At 41.3% G+C, this 20,775-nt stretch overlaps 2 protein-coding genes across 22 annotated transcripts in view; one reads left to right on the top strand and one right to left on the bottom strand.

Annotated features, from left to right (window-relative positions):
* Positions 1 to 16,460, bottom strand: part of PRPF40A (pre-mRNA processing factor 40 homolog A) — a 59,617-nt gene extending 43,157 nt beyond the window's left edge. For 4 of the 16 annotated variants that reach the window (XM_036320311.1, XM_036320309.1, XM_036320310.1 and 1 more), the window contains exons 1-2: positions 15,568 to 16,153; positions 14,331 to 14,462 (exon numbers count right to left, since the gene is read on the bottom strand). In XM_036320311.1, coding sequence (XP_036176204.1) covers positions 14,331 to 14,462; positions 15,568 to 15,969 — 534 coding nt within the window. In that variant the 5' untranslated portion in view covers positions 15,970 to 16,153. Of the gene's footprint in view, positions 1 to 12,634; positions 12,715 to 14,330; positions 14,463 to 15,567; positions 16,155 to 16,343 lie in introns of those variants that run through there. The other 12 variants (XM_036320315.1, XM_036320314.1, XM_036320307.1 and 9 more) reach the window with 7 other exon arrangements.
* Positions 16,461 to 16,490: 30 nt separating this feature from the next.
* Positions 16,491 to 20,775, top strand: part of ARL6IP6 (ADP ribosylation factor like GTPase 6 interacting protein 6) — a 61,424-nt gene continuing 57,139 nt past the window's right edge. For all 6 annotated transcript variants that reach the window (XR_004969497.1, XR_004969499.1, XM_036320325.1 and 3 more), the window contains exons 1-2: positions 16,491 to 17,395; positions 18,780 to 18,833. Coding sequence is in view for 4 of the 6 variants with exons in the window: in XM_036320325.1 (XP_036176218.1) it covers positions 16,999 to 17,395; positions 18,780 to 18,833 (451 nt within the window). In the remaining 2 variants the exon portion in view is untranslated. The remainder of the gene's footprint in view (positions 17,396 to 18,779; positions 18,834 to 20,775) is intronic.

The following is a 20,775-nucleotide window of genomic DNA, read 5'->3' as shown; positions in this document are numbered from 1 at the left end:
TTCGGGTTCGATCCCAAGTCAAGGTGTCTAGGGGAGGCAACCAATAGATGTTTTTCCTCTCACATAGATGTCTCTCTCCCTCCCTCCCTCCCTCCCTTCCTCTCTCTCTAATTTAAAAAGGTGACAGAATTTTCTCAATTGTTCTTCCCAAACTTCCAATTTTAAAACATCCAAAAATTTACCTTTAAGACTAGAACTCATGATATTGGTTACAGAATGAGATTTAATTTCAAATAAAAAGATAAATTCTCACTCAGTACCTCAGTAAATTCTTAGGAGTAGCAACTAGTTAAGCTTGTTCAGCCCAACATTTGGACGACTCTTAAATAAACTGACTATTCCAAAATTAAATAGATCATTAATTTTAAACCAAAACTGTAATGCTATTCACATGAAGCCAAAGAACAAAAACATAAATATGCAAAATACAATGTTTCTTATGAAAAGCTATTACAAGAGCTTGACAAAATAACAGCTCTTCCAGAAGCTTGAGTATCACAAACAAGCCTGATTCCCAAAGCCTGAAGAATCCACTTTGTGGAGATGTTGTTTTTCATTAATTCTACAACACATATAATTGTTTTATTTGTTTTAATACCACACTGATAATGGAAATCTAGGCTGCATTATCAGTGTGGTTGCAATCCCCAAAAGTGATTTTCTTTCCTCTGCCTAAGTTTGAGACAACTAAGCGACTTTGCTGTCCCCTTTCTGATGATAGGTTTATTTCTTTCTTGTTTCACATGAAGAGAATAGCTCTTTGGTGTCCCAGCTTTATTTGTTGAATATTTTAGACTTCTCACTTTAGGCTTATTTATTCTCTCTCTTAAGGCACCATAATACAATGGAGTGTCTTATGATTGATAGCGCTGTAACTTCAATGAAATGGGATATTGGCTCAAAATGGTTAAAGAAAAAATTCTTAACCTAGTTGCCACAATACTACAACAAATTCCATGAGCCAGATCATTCAAGTTACAAAGTCGTAGTTCATGTAAGCTTCATGTGAAGCACATTATAAAATCACAACCATGTAGCACTTCACAAATTTCCATTTGAGCTACTGAGGCAAATATATTAAGTGCTATAATAATTAAGAACTGGATCAGAGAGAACTGAAGTGTGAAAGACATATATTAAATCAAATTTGATTTTTAAAAACCATTCTATAGTTGCAAATTGACTTAAAAAGTTTGATTTTTGCTTTTTTACTTGGTTCCCTTTAAATGTGCCAAATTCAAATTCCACAATATTAGTACACTCTACAGAGGCTATTACGTGTACTATTTATATATATATTTTTCCTTTTTACTGAATATACTGGGGTGACATTGATTAAAAATTATACAGGTTTCAGGTACACAATTCTACAACGCATCATCTGTACACTGTATTGTAAGTTCACCACTCCAAGTCAAGTCTCCTTCCATCACCATTTATTCCCCCCTGTACCATCCTCCATATCCTCTCCCTCATCCTCCCTTCACAATCACCACACTGCTGTCAGTGAAGTTTTTTTTTTGCTCAATCCCTCCACTGTCAGGCCAGCCCTCCAATCCTGACTCCCCTGACAACTGTCAGCATGTTCCCTATGAGAATGTCTCCACTTTGCTTGTTAGTTCATATTGTTCATCAGATTCCACATATGAATGTAATCACACGGTACTTATCGTTCAGATAAATTCCAAGTAGAAATCGCTGGATCACAATGCAATTACATTTTTAATTTTTTGAGATAACTCCACACTGCTTTCCATAGTGGCTACACCAATCTACTTTCCAGCCAGCAGTGCATGAGGGTTCCCTTTTCTCCACATCTTCACCAACACTTGCTGTTTATTGATTTATTCATGATAGCCATTCTGACAGTTGAGATGGTATCTCGTGGTTTTAACTTGCATTTCTCTGATGATTAATGACTTTTCATGTCTCTATGTCCTCTTTGGAAGTGTCTTTTGCCCATTTTTTAATTGGACTGCTTGGTTTTTGTGTGTTTAAGTGTACTATTTAAAAACAACTTACATCTATATCACTAACCCACTTTATGAACAAATGTATGAATGAATAAAAAAATAACCTTTGAATAACTGCAAAACTACATTTTGTAATTTAATTAAATAATCATTCAACTGGAAATAAACAAAAATACTCCTAAAGAATATCCCTTTTTCAAGCTGCATCTTTCTTTTAAAATTGATTTGAGAGAAAGAGAAAGATATCGATTTGTTGTTCTTTTTATTTATGCATTTATTGGTTGATTCTTGTGTGTGCCCTGACCTGGGATCAAACTCGAAACCTTAGCATATCAAGATAACACTCTAACCAATTAAGCTACCTGGCTAGGGCCTGCAGCACATCCTTAACCAAAGTAAGTGGCTACATTTTGAAACAATCATTTAACCTTATTTCCTTTCCCTTCATCTACAATTATATATAAATTTAAGACACTTGTCGTTTTGATATAAGAAACAATGATAAACAAAAAAAAGACAAAATAATATTTGCACAAACTATTATCACATGAAATAGAATTTTACCATTTAATAAGTCAGTTGCCAATATTCAAAATTTAGTTTGCTAGATTTTCTTAACATGGAGAGTTTAGAATTGACCAAGTCCAGCTGACCCTTGAACAGGTGGGTTAGGAATGCCGATTTCCTGGGCAGTTGAAAATCCAAGTATAACTTGTGACTTCCCCAAAAGTAACTACTAATAACCTACTATTGATCAGAGCCTTAATAACAACATGGTCTACTAAAAAATATTATGTGTTATATGTATTTTACATGGTATTCGTACAATAAAGTAAGCTAAAGAAAATGTTATTTTAAAAAAACCATAAGAAAAATACATTTACAGTATTTGTTGGAAAAAAATCCCCATCTAAGTGGACTTGTGCAGTTCAAATCTGCGTTGCTCAAGGGTCAACTGTATATTCTTTCCTTTCAAATTCCAAAGAGGTTAGTTAGCTTAATGACAATCTCACACCGCTATACAGGGAAGCAGCCTAGTAAGCTATTTTGTCCTTACACTCTGGAGTCAGACTGTCAGCATTCCTATACCAGTTTGGCCACTTACCAACTGTGCAATTTTGGGCTAACTTACTTAACCTAGCTGGGTCTCAATATCCTCACCTGTAACACGGAGAAAAATTACTCATATGAAAATACTGTTATAGGGCATCAAATGGGAAGATACACTTAGAAGGCACTTAGAACAATGCTCAATAAATGAGTTTTAACTCAGAATGAAAGTATCCCTTGTGTTGCCTCTTATCGATTCCCTATCTGTCTGATAGGCACTTTGGTTCTTTAAAGACATCTAGTAAAAATTGTTAATCATCATCTTCAGTAGAAATCAATACATGTAATGACAGACAATAAATCAGTCTTGTATTAACATCAGTTTACAGCTGGCTCTGAAATGTTACTGTACAATTCACTTAATTCTCTAAATCTTACCATTACCGTCTAAAAATTGGACATCCATCTAGTAGTCAACCTACTTTTCAGAGTCAGGAGAATCAAATTTAATAGAGTATATGAATCTCTGAAAGTTGTTTACAAACATGGTGATATAATTCTCACACAGATTAGGTGCCACAAATCCTATTCCCTGAAACCTTTAAAAAGAAAAAGAAAAAAAAAAGCCCTGGCTGGTCAGTTCAGTTTGACAGAGCATTGTTCCAATACACCAAGATTATGGGTTCGATCCCACATCAGGGCACATATAAGGAGCAAACAATGACTGCACACATAAGTGGAAAAACAAGTCTATGCTTCTCTCTTTGTCTTTCTTTCCCTTTCTTTCTTTCTCTCCCCCCACCCCCCCACCCCCAACCCGGCCTTCCCCTCTCTTTAAAAGTCAATTAAAAATATTTTTAAAAAGACAAAAATTGTGAGAAAGGGCACAGGGCAACTAAATAGTTTTAATTATTCAGTACTACTTAGCCCATTCTCTCTATTGAACCTCAAACTAACTTGTTCAATGAGGGTACAGAAAATATAAAGAGCCCTAACTGCTTTTGCTCAGTGGATAGAGCATTGGCCCACAGACTGAAGGGTCCTGGGGTCAATTCCGGTCAAGGGCATATATATACCTTGGTTGCCGGCTCAATGCCCAATAGGGGGTGCGCAGGAGGCAGCTGATCGATGTTTCTCTCTCTCTCTCTTTTTTTTTTTAAATATATTCCATTGATTTTCCACAGAAAGGAAAGGAGAGGGATAGAGAGTCAGAAACATCGATGAGAGAGAAACATCGATCAGCTGCCTCCTGCATACCCTCCGCTGGGGATGTGCCCGCAACCAAGGTACATGCCCTTGACCGGAATCGAACCCGGGACCCCTCAGTCCGCAGGCCGACGCTCTATCCACTGAGCCAAACCGGTCAGGGCCGATGTTTCTCTCTCATCGATATTTCTAACTCTATCCCTCTCCCTTCCTCTCTGTGAAAAAAATCAATTAAGAAATATTTTTTTTAAAAAAGAAAATATAAAGAGAACACCACTGGGTAGGAATATGTGACACAAAAACTTAAAACCAGAGCTAAATGAAAATGAATGGTACCATTTTATATTTTAAAAGCTCTAAACATACTGAGGATACACACACAAATTGTAGTGTCTCAATTAAGTCATATAAAATCAGACTTTAAAACACTCAAAAAGTTGTCTAAGCCTTCTTTGAGACATAGGCCTTCTAGGACACAAGTATGGAAGGACGCAAGACTATTATTACTATACTAGAAGCCCGGTGCACAAAAATTGTGCCCTCAGCCCGGCCTGTGCCCTCTTGCAGTCTGGGACCCCTCGGGAGATAACGACCTGCTGGCTTAGGCCTGCTCCCAGGTGGCAGAGGGCAGGCCAAATCCCTAGGTGCAGCCCCTGGTCGGGCTCAGAGCAGGGCTGATTGGGGAGTTGGGGCGCCGCCCCCTGTCATGCACAGAGCAGGGCGGATCAGGAGGTTGTGATTCCACCCTCAGTCACGCTCAGGGTAGGGCCGATTGGGGGGTTGGGGCACCGCCCCTGTCACACTCAAGGCAGGGTCGATGGGGAGGTTGCGGTGCCACCCCCTGTCACGCACAGAGCAGGGCCAATCAGGGGGTTGGGACGCTGCCCCCTGTCACACACAGAGCAGGGCCCATCAGGGGGGTTGGGGCTCCGTACCCTGTCACACACAGAGCAGGGCCCAACAGGGGGTTGGGGAGCTCCGCCCTGTCACACACAGAGCAGGGCCCATCAGGGGGTTGGGGTGCTGCCCTCTATCACCCACAGAGTAGGGCCGATCAGGGGGTTGGGGCGCCGCCACTCTCACACGCAGGGCCGATGGGGAGGTTATGGCTCTACCCTGTCATACACAGAGCAGGGCCCGTGGCGGGGGGGGGGGGGGGGGGGGGGGGTTGGGGCGCCTTCCCCTGTCATGAACAGAGCAGGGTGGATAGGGAGGTTGTGGCCCCGCCCCCTGTCACACACAGAGCCGCAGGGCAATCAGAGGGTTTGGGCGCTGCCCCATCACACTGATCCCGGTGCCGGGAGGCCTCTCAGCTCCACTGATCCCGGTGCTGGGAGGCCTCGAGGCTCCACTGATCCCAGTGCTGGGAGGCATATTACCCTTTTACTATATAGGATAGAGGCCTGGTGCACGGGTGTGGGCTGGCTGTTTTGCCCTGAAGGGTGTCCTGGATCAGGGTGGGGGTCCCCACTGGGGTGCCTGGGCATCCTGGGTGAGGGGATGATGGCTGTTTGCAGCTGGTCACACACCCCTCAGGGTGGGGGTCCCCACTGGGGTGCCTGGCCAGTCCGGGTGAGGGGCTGAGGGATGTTTTCAGGCTGGCGGGTGCCTGAAGCTCCCAACTGCTCCTTTTTTTCTTTTTTCTTTTTTATTCTGGGCAAGCTTTAGTTCTGGCTCCAGCTCTGAGGCCTCTGCTGCTGAAATCAGGCATCTGGTTTGTTTGGGTTCTATAATCGAAACACTGTATCAACTCCATCTCTGAGATCCCGGCGGGCTGAAAGCAGGTTTCTGGGGTTTTGTTTAGCTTCTATATTTGTAATGTTTCAAACTGCAAGCTCAGAGGCTGGCAAGGCAGGCGGGAAACGTTGGTTTCCTCTGTCACTGAAGCAAGCAAGCCTCATGTTAGCTTCAAGCTGCCTGGCTGCCGCCGCCATCTTGGCTGGCAGTTAATTTGCATATCTCGCTGATTAGCCAATGGGAAGGGTAGTGGACGTATGCTAATTACCATGTTTCTATTTATTAGATAGGAGGAGGATTCTCCACCAAGTCCTTTAAACTTGACTCAGTATATCTAGTTAATCGTTATATATTTGTCCACATGAAACTTTATTTTCAATTTCTTCCCAACTGTGGGCACCTTTAGGACAAAGAGCATGTCTCATTTATGTATGTATTACTGGTGCAGAGGACAGTTACACAGACAGGAGAAACTCAAATGCTTGTAGTAGATAAACTTATGACCAGTCCTTAATTCTGCATAAGGAAAGAGAAAGCTGCACTGGCCAGTGTTGCCCAGTGGACAGTGAGTCAGCCTGGGCATTGAGGGTTGAGGGTTCGATTCCCAGTCAAGGGCAAGTACCGGTGTCGCAGGTTGGATTCTCCTGTGGCACATGTGGGAAACAACCAATCAACGTATCTCTCTCACATCAATGTTTCTCTCTCTTTTCCTCCTCCCTACTTCCTTTCTATTTTCTCTAAAAAGCAATGGAAAGACTATCCTCCAGTGAGGTTACCAAAATAAGGAAAGAGAAGCTAGTTTTCTATTATACGGAACAAATATATGATCAAAATACATAATGACCTTGAAATTACTGAAAAATCTTTTTTCAGAGAAGTAACAACTTTCTTGATACCACAGGGACAAAGAAATTATACCAAGCCCAGTTGTTCAAACAGAAACTTAATGACCATTCATTAATCAAAAAGTAATTTGAAAAGTCTTACCCTAAACAGAACATCAAGACCTAATGAGTAAGATCATATTTATATTGTACTGAGAATTTTATTTTTAAAAAACCCTCAAAACAGTCCTTACTTGCTGATATGTTTAATCCTTTAAAGAGACAGCATCACTCAGATTTAGAGAAGATTCAAATTTCCACTTTGAGGGCAGTGCACCAAAAAAGAAACAGAAGCAGATTTTCAAGCCCATCACATAAAACACTAAATCTTTAGTAACCACTAACTACAATTAACTTGTTTTTTAATAAGGTAAACGTGTGACTACTTGACTAGAGAAAAAGAAAAATATAAACGATTCATCTACACCTGGGGTCCTCAAACTTTTTAAACAGGGGGCCAGTTCACTGTCCCTCAGACCGTTGGAGGGCCGGACTATAGTTTAAAAAAAAAACTATGAACAAATTCATATGCACACTGCATATATCTTATTTTGAAGTAAAAAAACAAAACGGGAACAAATACAATATTTAAAATGAAGAACAAGTAAAGTTAAATCAACAAACTTACCAGTATTTCAATGGGAACTATGGGCCTGCTTTTGTCTAATGAGATGGTCAATGTCTGGTTCCATATTTGTCACTGCTAGTTGTAACAAGTGATGCAAGTGTTAGTCTAGATCTGGTTGGAGATTTCAGATGTTTCATTCTGGAAAAAGGCTCTCCTGACTTCAAAGAAACAGACCTCCTAACTTCAAAAAAAAAAAAATCCTAACTTGTTCTTATCTTGGTCCTCAGGCAGCAGCAGGCTCTGCACAGGCAAGCTCGTGACTCATCCAATCACACCCGAGACTGAGAGGAGGAGTCGAGAGACAGGGAGAAGGAGGGGAGTCAGAGAGTGCAGCGCACATTCCACACATGCGCACTGCGGGCCCGGGATGAGTTGGCTGCTAAGCAACAGGCAGCAGTGGCAAAAACACCTGTCGGGCCAGATAAATGTTTTCAATGTTTTCGGTGGGCCACATGTGGCCTGCGGGCCGTAGTTTGAGGACCTCTGATCTACACTATATATCCAAATGTGTAGAAGTATTGGGATAGCCAAGTGACCAGTTAGATGAGAAAACAGTTTAGGCAGGTATCTATCTGAGTAATATAATGCCTGTTAAGTTTCTTGCGTGGACAGTATCTATATTATTCATCTTTACACTAGGACCACACTTAAATATTTATCGACTAAAGGACATATGAAGGTATAAAAAAAAGTAAGAATGGAAGACTAAAAACAACTTCTGAGAGAAAAATTTACTCATTCCTACTTACAAACCTTCAAAACTTAGACCTATTATTTCTCAAAAAAACCCCACAAAAACACAGTACACAGCTATGAGATATACATACATATCAAATCTTTACTATTTACTGATATATTACATCATGATGACTCTGAAATCATGTGATCAAGATTTCTAAGAAACCCAACTAAAAACCAACAAATTTAAAAAAAAGAAAAAGGTTAACCTATGGACATTTACTTGTTCTCTTTTCTTTTTGATCTCACTACTTACTGAATACCTACTTTGCACTCTATAAGCTGCTTCATTTATGTGTGTGTGTGTTAATACTAATTTATTTTGATGTTCCCTTTTTCTAATAAAGAGTAGACAAAATGAATAAGTGGCCCTGTTTCAGCATTTCTCACAAAAATGCTAATTCCATGCTAGAGAAAGCAAAATAAACAGATAACAGAGGGGTAACAGAGACCAGGGAAGTGGAGGAGGAGAAGATGGTCAAATAAAACTAAAAAATACTAAGTGAAAACAGTCTTAAAAGGCTTCTGCAAGACTTTTCAGCATTTTTAGAAAATACTGGGTTTTATGACACTCAAAGAGGGGTAGAGGTATAGTTTATTCTTCTAATAATACACGATCTTCTTAGATCTCTTCAAATACTCCCCATACTTAGAAACACTACTCAAGCTAAAGTCTTTAAATAGATGAGCTCATATTTAAATGAATTGTTATCTAAATATAATGAAAACATATGTATCTACTAGCATTATTAGTAAAAACTATCACCTAGCTCAGTGGTTCTCAGCCTTCCTAATGCCGCGACCCTTTAATACAGTTCCTCATGTTGTGGTGAACCCCAATTTCAATGTTACAAATTGAACATAATTAAAGCATAGTGATTAATCACAAAAACAATATGTGATTATATATGTGTTTTCCGATGGTCTTAAGCGACCCCGGTGAAAGGGTCGTTCGATCCCCAAAGGGGTCGCGACCCACAGGTTGAGAACCGCTGACCTAGCTGGTATTACTCAGTGGTTGAGCATCAACCCATGAACCAGGAAGTTACAGTTCAATTCCAGGTCAGGGCACATGCCTAGGTTGTGGGCTCCATCCCCAGTAGAGGGTATGCAGGAGGCAGTGGATAGATGATTCTCTCTCATCACTGATGTTTCTATCTCCCTCCCCCTTCCTCTCTGAAATCAATTAAAACGAATACATAAAATAAAATACATTAAAAAACAACAACAAACTATCAGAATTAACTATATACACAGCCCAAAAGTTATACAAACATATTAGGTCCAAGGCAATCTATTTTTTTTTTATAAGTACTTGCCTGGGTAATGTAACTGTACAGAGAAAGTTACCTAGATTTAAGAATTAGGAGCATATAACCTAAAAAAGTTTGTCAGTGGCTAATATTCAATGTAACAGCATGGATTCTGTAAGTAACCAAAAGGGTAATTCCAAAGCAATAGCAACAAATCAATTTATCGAATCAGTCATATAAATCTAAGATACCAATACTTTAAATTTCTCTGGAAGGCCTATATTCCCAATCATTTTCCCCTAGAGTATGGAAAAATCTGTGGTAAAACTTCTTAAAGAGATGATCATCAATGAAGTCATATAGATAAAACAAAGATTTGCCTGTAATTTTAAAAAAGTAGAGATGAGTATTCACTTTACTCACTGAAAATTTTTTATTATTTTCACCTTATTTATCTTTCACTTTCGTCAAATAAAAAAAGCAACAGTAAAAAGGCAGACACCAAAAACAAGAGTAAGCGTAACAACGTAAAGTTACATAGGTAACCACTGAAAACAGTCACATGTAGCATTACTGACTGGCTTATACTGCAGGAGAGTATTTGTGTTTCATTCATTCAACAAGTATTTTACTGAGCACCCAAAATGTGCCAACAACTGTGCTCAGCATCCATAGAATTCTTTAAAAGTACAAAACATAGGCCCTGCCCTCTAAGAGCTTACAATCTATTACTTGTTGGGAAGACAAAGCAAATAAACTTTAAAACCAAACAAGTCAATAATGAAGTGCCAAAATAAGTGAAACAGTAAGAGTTCTTAGGCTGATTACATAGGATATTATAATAATTTGAAGGGGAGGTGTACACTGGACAAAGATTGCTGAGGACCTCCTGAAGAAGGTAGGACTTGAAGGGCAAAACTTAGGTAAGTAAAGTTCATGGTGGTAATGAGCTGGGGGCAGGAGGGCAAGAAGGTGACAGCATGAGCTCACTCTGAACTAATACAACACTCAAGATACCATGAAAAGACCAGCCTAGGTTCAGATTATGGAATGTGAAGACATGCAGCTAAGAATTGCACTTTGAATTATACTATCCTTGAAAGTTAAATTTAGATATTATGCTACAGGCACAGAAAAGCATTGGGGGTTCTTGGGCAAGAAGATAACACATTGAAATCTAAGAAAATTTTTTGTGGAGTAGGCTTGAAGTAAGAAAACCAGCTAAAAAGTTACTAAGAGTATCCAACCAAAGACAGGACTGGAACAACTTGGGCTCACATGACAGCAAGAATAGCAATAAGATATGTAAAGCCCGCCGTAACCCAATAAAAGAAGAAAATAAAACTCATCGGTAAAAAGTAATTACTTATTTATGTTTATTGAACAAAAGCAAAAAAAAAGTACAAAATAATTAGAACTAAGGCATCACTAAAATAATTTTATTTTTATTTCCTTATCATTACAATCTCTTACATATCAGCTATTCTTATCAAGTAACTTGAATTGAATCAGACTGTTAGAGCTGAAAGGGACCTTAATCTTTTACTCTACTCTTATTAAAAGAAAAAACACACAAAAATTAAGTATTAAAAAAGAAAAGAAACAAAGCCAGCTAGGACTCCCTCCTTAGGCTTAAGTGAAGGCGAATCATCTGTGATAAAGATGGAAGAACTTGCATGTCCTTTGTCTAGAAATAACAAACACTTTAAAGGCAAAACATTACCGACTATAGATACAGAGGAAGAAGAGGGCCTCACACATAATTATGTCTTAATTCAAGTGTCTTCTGAAAATTTGAATACAGCAGAAAAATTACTTTATTAATATGGTTTTTAAAACCAGTGATAAACCATTACTTAATTCACATACTATTTTAAAGTTTATAACACTTACAAGGTCCCTTCCAACTGTAAAATCCTACAATTCTATGAAAGTAGAAGCATAACTTTCCCATATGAAATTAATGTACAGTAAGAAAAGAGGCAAATATAACCAACAGGACAGAAAAACTTTAAAGAAATTTTGAGCTCCACTAATAATTTTCAAATATTTGTTACTAAAAGATTCAGGCTGAATTCTAAAAAGGGCATTCCGGATTATCTCTTGAATAAAAAATAAAATAAAATGAACATAATACTTTAAATTAACTTGCTGCATTTGAAAAATTATGAACTCTGGCTTCTATAGATTGTTATTCTGTCCAGTTTGTATATTAGTTTACAAATAAGGCTTAAAATTTCATGTTATGTTCCATAACATATCACAGACCATAATCATTTAGAAGACTGCCACCAATTTTAGTCTTCAGCTGGTCCCAGAATGAGATGTTAATGTGAACTAGGCAATGTAGATGAAGGTTCCATAACTGTCAGTACCAATGTCTAAAGAATTTGTGAATTCATTTTTTAAAAATTGGATGGGCAGGATACTACCAACATTGTGTCACTGCAGTGAACTTACAAGCAACCCTACTTCTCATTATCTTCTGACCACTTACTACTTATTAATACTTCTGAGAGTGGGTCAACAGAATGATGCAGAAAATTATCAATTTTTATTTTTAGGGTCGTTTACAGCTCTTTAAGTTAGATTTCCAGATTAGTTGAGTATTGAAATTACCCATGCCCTCCCAGTCTATTATCAAAGCTAAAATAAGAATTAGTTTTACCAATACTTGAACCCAATATTTGTTAGTTAGATATTAAGAGGAAAAAAGAGGAATAATCTTATTTTAAGGAAAAACAAAGGGGATTCTCTTGGGACCCTCAGAGCTAGAATCCTAAGACATTCATTATCTTAACAGTAGCCACAGGGAGAGACAGACTTCTAAACATTTAAATAGTCAGGTACACTTAAAGTCACATGGCGTATACTAGTCTGGGGAAAAAAGTAGAAAAAAACCACAAGGTGAACTTCAGAGTACATGAATGGATGTGTACCAAGTAGCCAGTAACCTTACTAGGAAAATGGTCACTAATGTAACTAAAGAGAAAGGGCCATAATGCAAATTGTGACCAGCTTATGTCAATGAGATACACAAAAGTACTTAAAAAAATTAAATAAAATCTGCAATTTACTAGAAATGACTAGCTGGTATCTTAGTTTTAGTAGTGCAATAGCACCATTACAGCAAGGGTAAGCAGGTCAATCCCTTGCAAAACTTACCTTGATTGGCCCAATGGAAACAGAAGGCCCCAGAAAAGAGAGAAGCATCTGGCAGTAGCAAATTGTTTTATTTTATCTTTCTGTGGAAAGAAACTAATTTTAAATAAGAACCAGAGCATTTAAAGAATAAATATTTTTTAAAGCTCATTATCTAGTTAGAGCAGCTCTACTAAGAAAACAAGAGCTCCTTGCTGCTTAGAGATGGAAAGAAACAGAAGAGGAATGAATCAAAGTTGTTTCTCCATCACCTAGGGAGTTTTAAAACTTGTGATATTCTAGAGCAGAGGTGAGGAATATCCAGCCCTCAGGCATTATAAAGCCCTGGAAATCATTTGGTCTGGCCCTGCCAAGGCATTAGAGGTGAGTTAATTAAATGTTTGATCAAATATAGCAGGGTAATTTTTAAGTTGATAATTTTGTATGGCCTGCAAATGATGTTATAAATATCCAAATGCCCCTTGGCAGAAAAAGGTTCCCCACCCCTGTTTTAGAGTAACAGAATAAATGATTCTTTTATTTAAAGAAGTCCTACAAGCAGAATCTTTGGGCCTTGTGCGTTTGAATAAAGATTTTTATACAAAATTAAGGGCAATATTCCACATAAAAAAAGGAAAGCACCTGACATTAAGCCCCTCTACTCTTAAGGTAGAGAGACACAGAGCAAGCTCCTTCTCCACTACAATTTCACCCATAACTTAAAACCATCAAGGCTTAATTGCTTATCAAAGTAAACCATTAATTAGCAGAAAGTTCATACCTAATTGACTGGCTTTCCAAAATATTTCATTATCCTAAAGTTTTGATGATTTATTGAGATACTCAAATGGAAAGAAGCCAGTCACCAAACTAATTTTAAAAATGAAAGCACTGAAATATTTTTTAAAGCTCATTATCTATTTAAGAGCAGCTCTACTAAGAAATATTAGAACCTAACGGGCATAAAATTATTCACAGTAACTAAACCTGTTACTTTTCTTGAATGCTTCTCTAGGAACTCAGTTCTATTGAATTCACTGAGCCAAATCAAAATCTTTTGATCCAAATCACTCCCACAAAATGTCCTCTTTCAATTTATGCTGGAGATGGAAGGGACAGCTCAAAGCAGGAGTGCAGAAGCAATAAGCATTAAAAGAAAACAACAACACAGTGTAAGTGGAAAATGAACTACCTATTTGGCACTGTCCTATTAAGAATCAAATTAGAGCAGAACATACCCACCTCCACACCCCACACACACATACACAATGAGGAAGCTATTTCAGAAAAAGAATTCATTTAAACAGCCAAAGACCTAAACAATTGCAATTTTCAGATTCTATGCATTCACGTGGTCCCCCCGATAGAAATTATGTTGACTTATCAGATATTTATTCTTAGAGCATTAACTTCAATTGACATACTTGTAGGAAAAAGTCATTAAACTAAAAAGCCCACATTTACAGTGTTACTTTTAAATTAACTTTAAAAAAACACACAACCTCTTAGTTTTGTTGCAGTGAAAGTAGTTATTTTATACAGAAGACTTCATATATTCAAAATGGTTAGTGTCATGACTGAACATTTCACTTATTTGAAAACATTACTTCGACATAAACTAATCCTTAAAAAACTACAAGTTTTGACCCAGATTTTGAAATCTTGACACAATAATACAACAGGCAAAAATAAAAGCAAAATAAAATAAAAACATTCTTACTTGTCCCATTGGTGGACCTCCCATTGGGGGCATCATTTGTGGCATCATTCCATGTGGTACAGGAGGCATATTCGCTCTCTGACCCATAGGGTGCATTCCCATTGAGGCATAATGCACGCCAGGATGCCCCATCTGAAAAATAAGGACAATTTAAAAACGAACAAGTAACAATAAATACTTTTCAAAAAATCTGATTTCAACAAATCAGTTAAGTGCAGCGATGTAACATTAGGCTAAAGTGTGATTTAATTATTAGGGTTCGTTTATACTTTCTTATCTTAAACAAAATGCACGTCACCAATACTTATAATGAGCGGTAACTAACCAAATCCCAGAAGAATAGGTAAAAAAATAATCATTACTGGACAGTTAGATCTTAGTTTTAAAGCACACTGATTTAATCACTTGCTAATTGACTTGCTAAGTTCAGAAGTGTAAGAAAGCCAATTTAAAAACTGTTATGAAAACAACTTTGTCCTATATCACACAGATATAAGATAGACAGCTATTGTTTAAAGCCATTTATTCTTAAATTTATTTCTGAACTGATTTTTAAGCTTTAAAACGCTGAAATTACCAAATTAACTCAGATGAGGGCTGGTCTTATAAAACACAAATAGGGGTATCCAGGGACACCTCACTCCTAAAAAATACACATACTACTCTCAAATATAATCTTTAGACGCGTAAAAGTACTTCTGCCAAAAAAAAAAAAATTCTTATTCCAAAACTGAGGTCTGTCATTCCCACGACATGCCAACAACTAATTCATCCATTTTCATGCGCTTTGGTAAGACATCTACCGCCTTTACCTCTGTCCACTGGTTGCAAGTCTTAAAGCCAGCTAATTATCGCCTGCAAATTCTCCCAGCTGTGCACCCTACCGACACCCCCACCAGCGGGAACACGTCTTGGCGGATTCTTAAAGCCTAGAGAACCCCGTCTCGCAGACTCTTAGAGCCTAGAGAACCCCGTCGCCGCCTTCCCCTCCCTCCTACCTTGGGCCTGCCCTCCGAGACGCTCACCGCGCTAGGGGCCCAGCACCTCCGCCGCGCATCTGTCTACGCCGGGCCCGCTGGAAACTTCCAGGGTCCCACATCTTTCCCTTTGTGCATCCCCGCCCTCCATTTCTCTCCTTCTGAGCACGTCCCATCTCGAGCTCTTCCTCCGTTCTCTCTCCTCCTTTTGGAGAAAGCTTCCTGTCTCTGTTTTTCATTGTGCCGCTCCGATCCCTTACCGAGGGCCGTCTCCTCAGGAAGCCGTCAGCAGAGACCCAAGAGCTGGAGCAGAGGCTTGAGCCGGACAATCTCCGCTCCCCGTCCCCAGGACCCTGCGCGGGAGGATGGCTCTCCATTTCACTCACCATGAGGCCTCCACGCTCGGCTCCCGTCCCCGGCCTCATCATCGGGCTCTGACTGCTCCGCCGGCGGCCACTGCCGCTGCATATGCCAACAAGAAGCGATCTGAGTGGCTGGCGCCCGCTGGGGCCAAAGGTTAAAGGCTGCCCGGCACTACGGGGCGGGATCAGCGGGGCCAGTAGGCTGACAGGCTTTCCCGCTGTCCAATCAGAGTGCGATTCCGACACGCAGCTCTGCGGCGATTCGCCCCCTGCCTCAGGCTCACTCGGCGTCGCCTGCATGGAGGGGGGGATAAGGGGACGGAGGAAGTTTCTGCGCCGAGTCCTCTGCCGGAAAAACTCCACCAACTTCCCCCCGGGAAGGGCAGACAACTGTGTCCCAGCTTTCCGAGCTTAGCCCGCCTCACCCCGTAGGGGGTGGGGCAGTGGGGACCTGCCACCTTCACCCCCCCGCCCGACTTACTTATGCCCCACAAACCTGAGGCCGCCAGGGGTAGGGTGGGGTAGGTGGGGTGGGGTCAGAGGCTTCTAGCGTTAGCGGTGGCCCGGGACCGACGCGCGCGCGCGCGCGCGGTGCTCGGGGCAGGGGGGAGGGGGGAAGGGGGAGGGGAGGCCAAAGGAGGGGTCCAAGGAGAGGGCTGGATCTCCGTACGCACCAGCTGGAGAGCGCGCGCCTGGGCGGGGAGTTGGGGGTGGAGGAGGCGTGTCGAGTTGCGTGGAGGGAAGTTGTGGTAGGGGCGGGAGGAACAATGCCAAAGGAAAAGAGGGGTGGAACTTAAGGCGAGGCGAGAGCGCCGACTGGTGAGCTGTCGTTAGTGAGGGACGCAGGGGAAGGGTGCGGGAGTAGAGGGCAGGAAGGGAGAAAGCAGGCAGGTTCGGGAATGTTAATCGAGGTGCACGAGCGGGCGCTAGGACCGGGCATCGGAAAGATGCAGCTTGGGTGCCGACAGTGCCTTCGCTTGCCTGGAGGTGACGCGGCAGAGGCGGAGGTCTCTGGCCTGGACGAAGCGCCGGAGGGAGGGGAGACCCGACTATTATTACCTTCGGCCTCGATTCGCCCCTCTCTGCGCGGTCCCTTCCTTCCCTTCCCTCCTCCTGCCTGGGGGTCGTGCTCCGGCCCAGGGGTGTCCAACCTCTCCTCGAGCCCCATGGCACCTGCCCAGCCCCACCTCGCACGCCTGCGCATCCCTGCGCGCCGGGGCCGTGTGGTGCAGGCCGTGGAGAGACCCGGCCACTGATTGGCTGCTGCGCGCTGGGGGCGGGGCGGCTGGGAGATGCCCGTCCTCTGCGCCGCTCGGTGTCTTTCCCGCCATGTCGTTCGTGGAGAGCGCGAAGCGCTCTTCTTTGCTGCGCCGTCGCCGCGGCACCCCCGTCCCTTTCGCTCGGCCGAGGTTATCCGCCTTGACTCAAGGGGACAGTTGGGGTGAAGGTGAAGACGATGAGGAGGGATACGACCAAGTAGCCCGCGACTTGCGGGCGGAACTGTCCGCGGGGGCGTCGTCGGAGCCTAGAAAGGGCGCGCTGCTCCCGCCGGAGAAGGACGGCTCTCCCGTCCTGCCAGACAAACGCAACGGCTTCTTCTCGGCGGAGGCGCGCGGCCCAGCCCGGGCGCGGCGGTGGCCGGTGCGGGTCCTCTCGATTCTCTGTGCGCTGCTGTTTGCCGTCCTCCTCGCTTGCCTTCTCGCCATCGCCTACCCGATCGTGAAAGGTACTGCAGGTTGGGCCTTGACAAATGTGTCCAGAATGAAGTGGAGCCTGGACGTGGCTCTCGCCTTCGCCGCCCGTCTCCCCGGGAAAGGCCAGGCCGGCAAGCTGGCAGCCAGCTTCACCCAGAACCGTTGACGGCGCCTTTCTTTGCCCCCCTCCCTTTTCCCGCACTGTTCTTGAAAGTGGGTGGTCCGAGTCCATTTTAAAAAAGGACCTCGAGTTAACCAATATCTTAGAGCCAGTGAACACTTTCAACGACCGTTAAAAGACGGTGAAAAGTGTACATAACATAGGCCACACGTGTTCAAAGACTAATTTACAAGTGATTAAAGATGTGCTGTCCCCCGAGTCCTCGGTACACGCACAGAATTCCTGAAGGACGGGGATTTCGACCCCGCAGCCCAGATTTCTACTTTTATTGGTAAAATAATCGGCCCCTCTCGGTTTTGTAGCGATCAAGTTCTATTGCGGGAGGTAGTCCACTTTCTCTGGGTAATAGTTTTCTTTTCCTGCGTCTGACGTTGACATATTGGCCAGATTTGAATAGAAGGAGATGTGCCCTGAAAAGTTTTCCAAACTATACGGATGTATTATGCGGTTACAGCGGAAAGACCTCGGACCTGAGTGTAAATCTGTTTTCACTCCTGTGTGACTTTGGCAAAGTTACTGAAAAATCATTTAAAGCAACATTACCTTTAATGTATGAAAAACACCCAACACACTCAAGTATTAATTTTAGTTCACTAAATAGAATTAAATCCATTTAATTACAGTTTTTATTTTTCCTTATTACTTCCAAGCTACTGGGCTGCAAGTGGCATCTAGCAGCTTACCATGCTTAATGTTCAAAGGAAACAAATGGGCAATGTTTACCTATTCATACAATGATTGTAAACTCTCAATGTTAAATATATGTGTGCCATATCACTACTCTATCACTCTCCTTACCCCCTTCTTTTTCAATGCAGTTCTGAGGTTTATCTTGTAGGTACTTTGATCTCCCTTTTGCTCTGAGAGATTGCCTTTTTATCATAAAGTCACAAAACCTGGAAGTCCATTGCAGAAGACTGAGCTGGGCATATTTCCGAGAGTGTGGAGAAAGGAACTGAATTTAAAACCTAGTGTGCCTCATTCATTTGCATTACATGAAATGCTTTCACAACCACCCCAGGGGATAAACATCCCCGTTTTACATATAGGGCAGTTGACTCAAAGCCCTCTTACCTGCCTGTGGAAAGTCACATAGCTACTAAGTGGAGTCAGTTTGAACCCAGTTGCTTCTGACACTACAGCACTTTCCACAACTCCATAGTGTCTTCCCAGCTTAAACTTCAAGCTACTGTTCAAGTTATCTTTTTTACCCAAGCCCATTTTTGTATTTACAGGCTTACATGCTGAGAATTTGAAGAATGAAGATGATGTTGACACCGGGCTATTAGGTATGTACTTAATTGTCACGACAATTATAAAATATGTACATATACCCCTTGGGTATACATATATACATATGTCATACACACTAGGAATACATTTTGAACACAACTGTATGTGACAAAGTCCCAGAGAGTACTTAATGTCTTCTAATTATGTGCTGGAAAAGTCTCCCTATACCTCGTCCCAGTAATTACAAACAAGGAAAAATAACTTCCTCACAAAGTTAGCAAAGATAACCGTCTTAAGCAGACCTCAGGAGAAATTTAAGTTTGAATTTGTTTAAATTTAAGTTTAAACAAATGTAAAAAGCATTAGGCATACCTGCACAGTTCAGTTATAACTAGGAAAGTGTCGGACCTGAGTTTCTATAGAATGTAATGCATTTTTCTAGTGAAAAATTCAAGGGGTATTTATCTTGTATTTATTTCTCTCTGCACAAATGATTTTAAAGAGTTCATAACTTTACCTGTCTGGCATATTTATTCTATTTGCTATAATTTATTTGATTAATCACTGTGAATGGGGGGGGGGGGCGGCAAATGATTGAGATCCTACCCCACTTGTCACCCTCCTCCCCCAATGTTAGCAAACTATTTAATCTATCTCTTCAAGGCCAGTGCCCTCATTATGATACAAAGTATAGTCTACCTGATTTTTGCAGAATGGGAATCCTTTATCTTCAAATTCCAAACTAACTGGTTTGCTACATGTCTCATGAAAATTTATCTATACTCTTCTTCTTATATGAGAAAACATGTATTTATTAACTCATTTTATCAGTGTATATTGTTACACTGTTTCATCTCTTAAAAAACATCCAAGAATATGAAGGTTTTCATAGCATTTATTGATATGTCAGCTCTTGATGTAGTTGTGGACTAGACATGAGTAACTTGGTATTTAAAAGTTGGCAAGATTTCACATTTATGAAAAGAATGAATGGCACTTGCCATCTGAAGGAATGGCTTGTTCACTATCAAAAGAAATATAATGGGACTTTGTCATTGCTCTGCTTGATTTTCCACTTATAGTGGTTCTCAACCTTCCTAATGCCACGAGCCTTTAATACAGTTCCTCATGTTGTGGTGACCCCCAACCATAAAATTATTTTCGTTGCTACTTCATAACTATAATTTTGCTACTGTTTTGAATTGTAATGTAAATATCTGATATGCAGGATGTATTTTCATTGTTCGCGACCCACAGGTTGAGAACGCTGAATCTAGTATTGCTTCTAGGTATGCTTAGGAGATATTTGACAGCAAATAGGAAGATCATTGTCTAATCTTAGCTAATGACATGGGAATCACTGTTTATAGTTTTTTGTGTGTGTGTGTGTTTTTTTTACTGTCCCAAATTGTTTATTAGATAAGAATTTTACAAACGTTACTTACATTAGTGGTAACGGTGGAGCTGTGGAGTATTGAGCCTTCTCCAAGCTGCATGGCAAGAACCACCAATAATGTGGTGGAACTTGTGGCCCTTTCTAAGGCCAGGACTCTTGCCGCCTACAGATGTCAGCACTCACATCTCCCTCTGCTTGTGGACTGGTTTGGTGATCCAATAGGTGTCAGAATTCTTCCCGATAGCCTTGTGGAATGGATCAATGAGAATAACTTCAAAAAGTTTGTACATTGAATCTTCACCAACCCAGTAAGAATTCAGGACTTTCAGAGTCCCACAATGTTGGTCCGCTCACTCCTCCACAACAGACTGAAGGCTGTTACAAACTTTAGTTAACACCAACTGATGAACAGTCTTGCCTTAGATACCACTCTTAGGAACAGGGCATTTGTGGCCAGCATATAGAGCACATGAATCTGATATATGGCATAACTCTGCTTGGCCTTGTATCCCAACCTGTGCACTTTATAGGGCCAGGTTAGGAAGAGTGCCTGGTGGTGGGGGGTGGTGGGGGGCGGTTGTGGAGCATAGAGATCTGGAGGT

The sequence above is a fragment of the Myotis myotis genome, unplaced genomic scaffold (genome assembly GCF_014108235.1).
Source record: "Myotis myotis isolate mMyoMyo1 unplaced genomic scaffold, mMyoMyo1.p scaffold_m19_p_8, whole genome shotgun sequence".
NCBI lineage: Eukaryota > Metazoa > Chordata > Mammalia > Chiroptera > Vespertilionidae > Myotis > Myotis myotis.
This window is presented reverse-complemented; position numbering and strand designations above follow the sequence as displayed.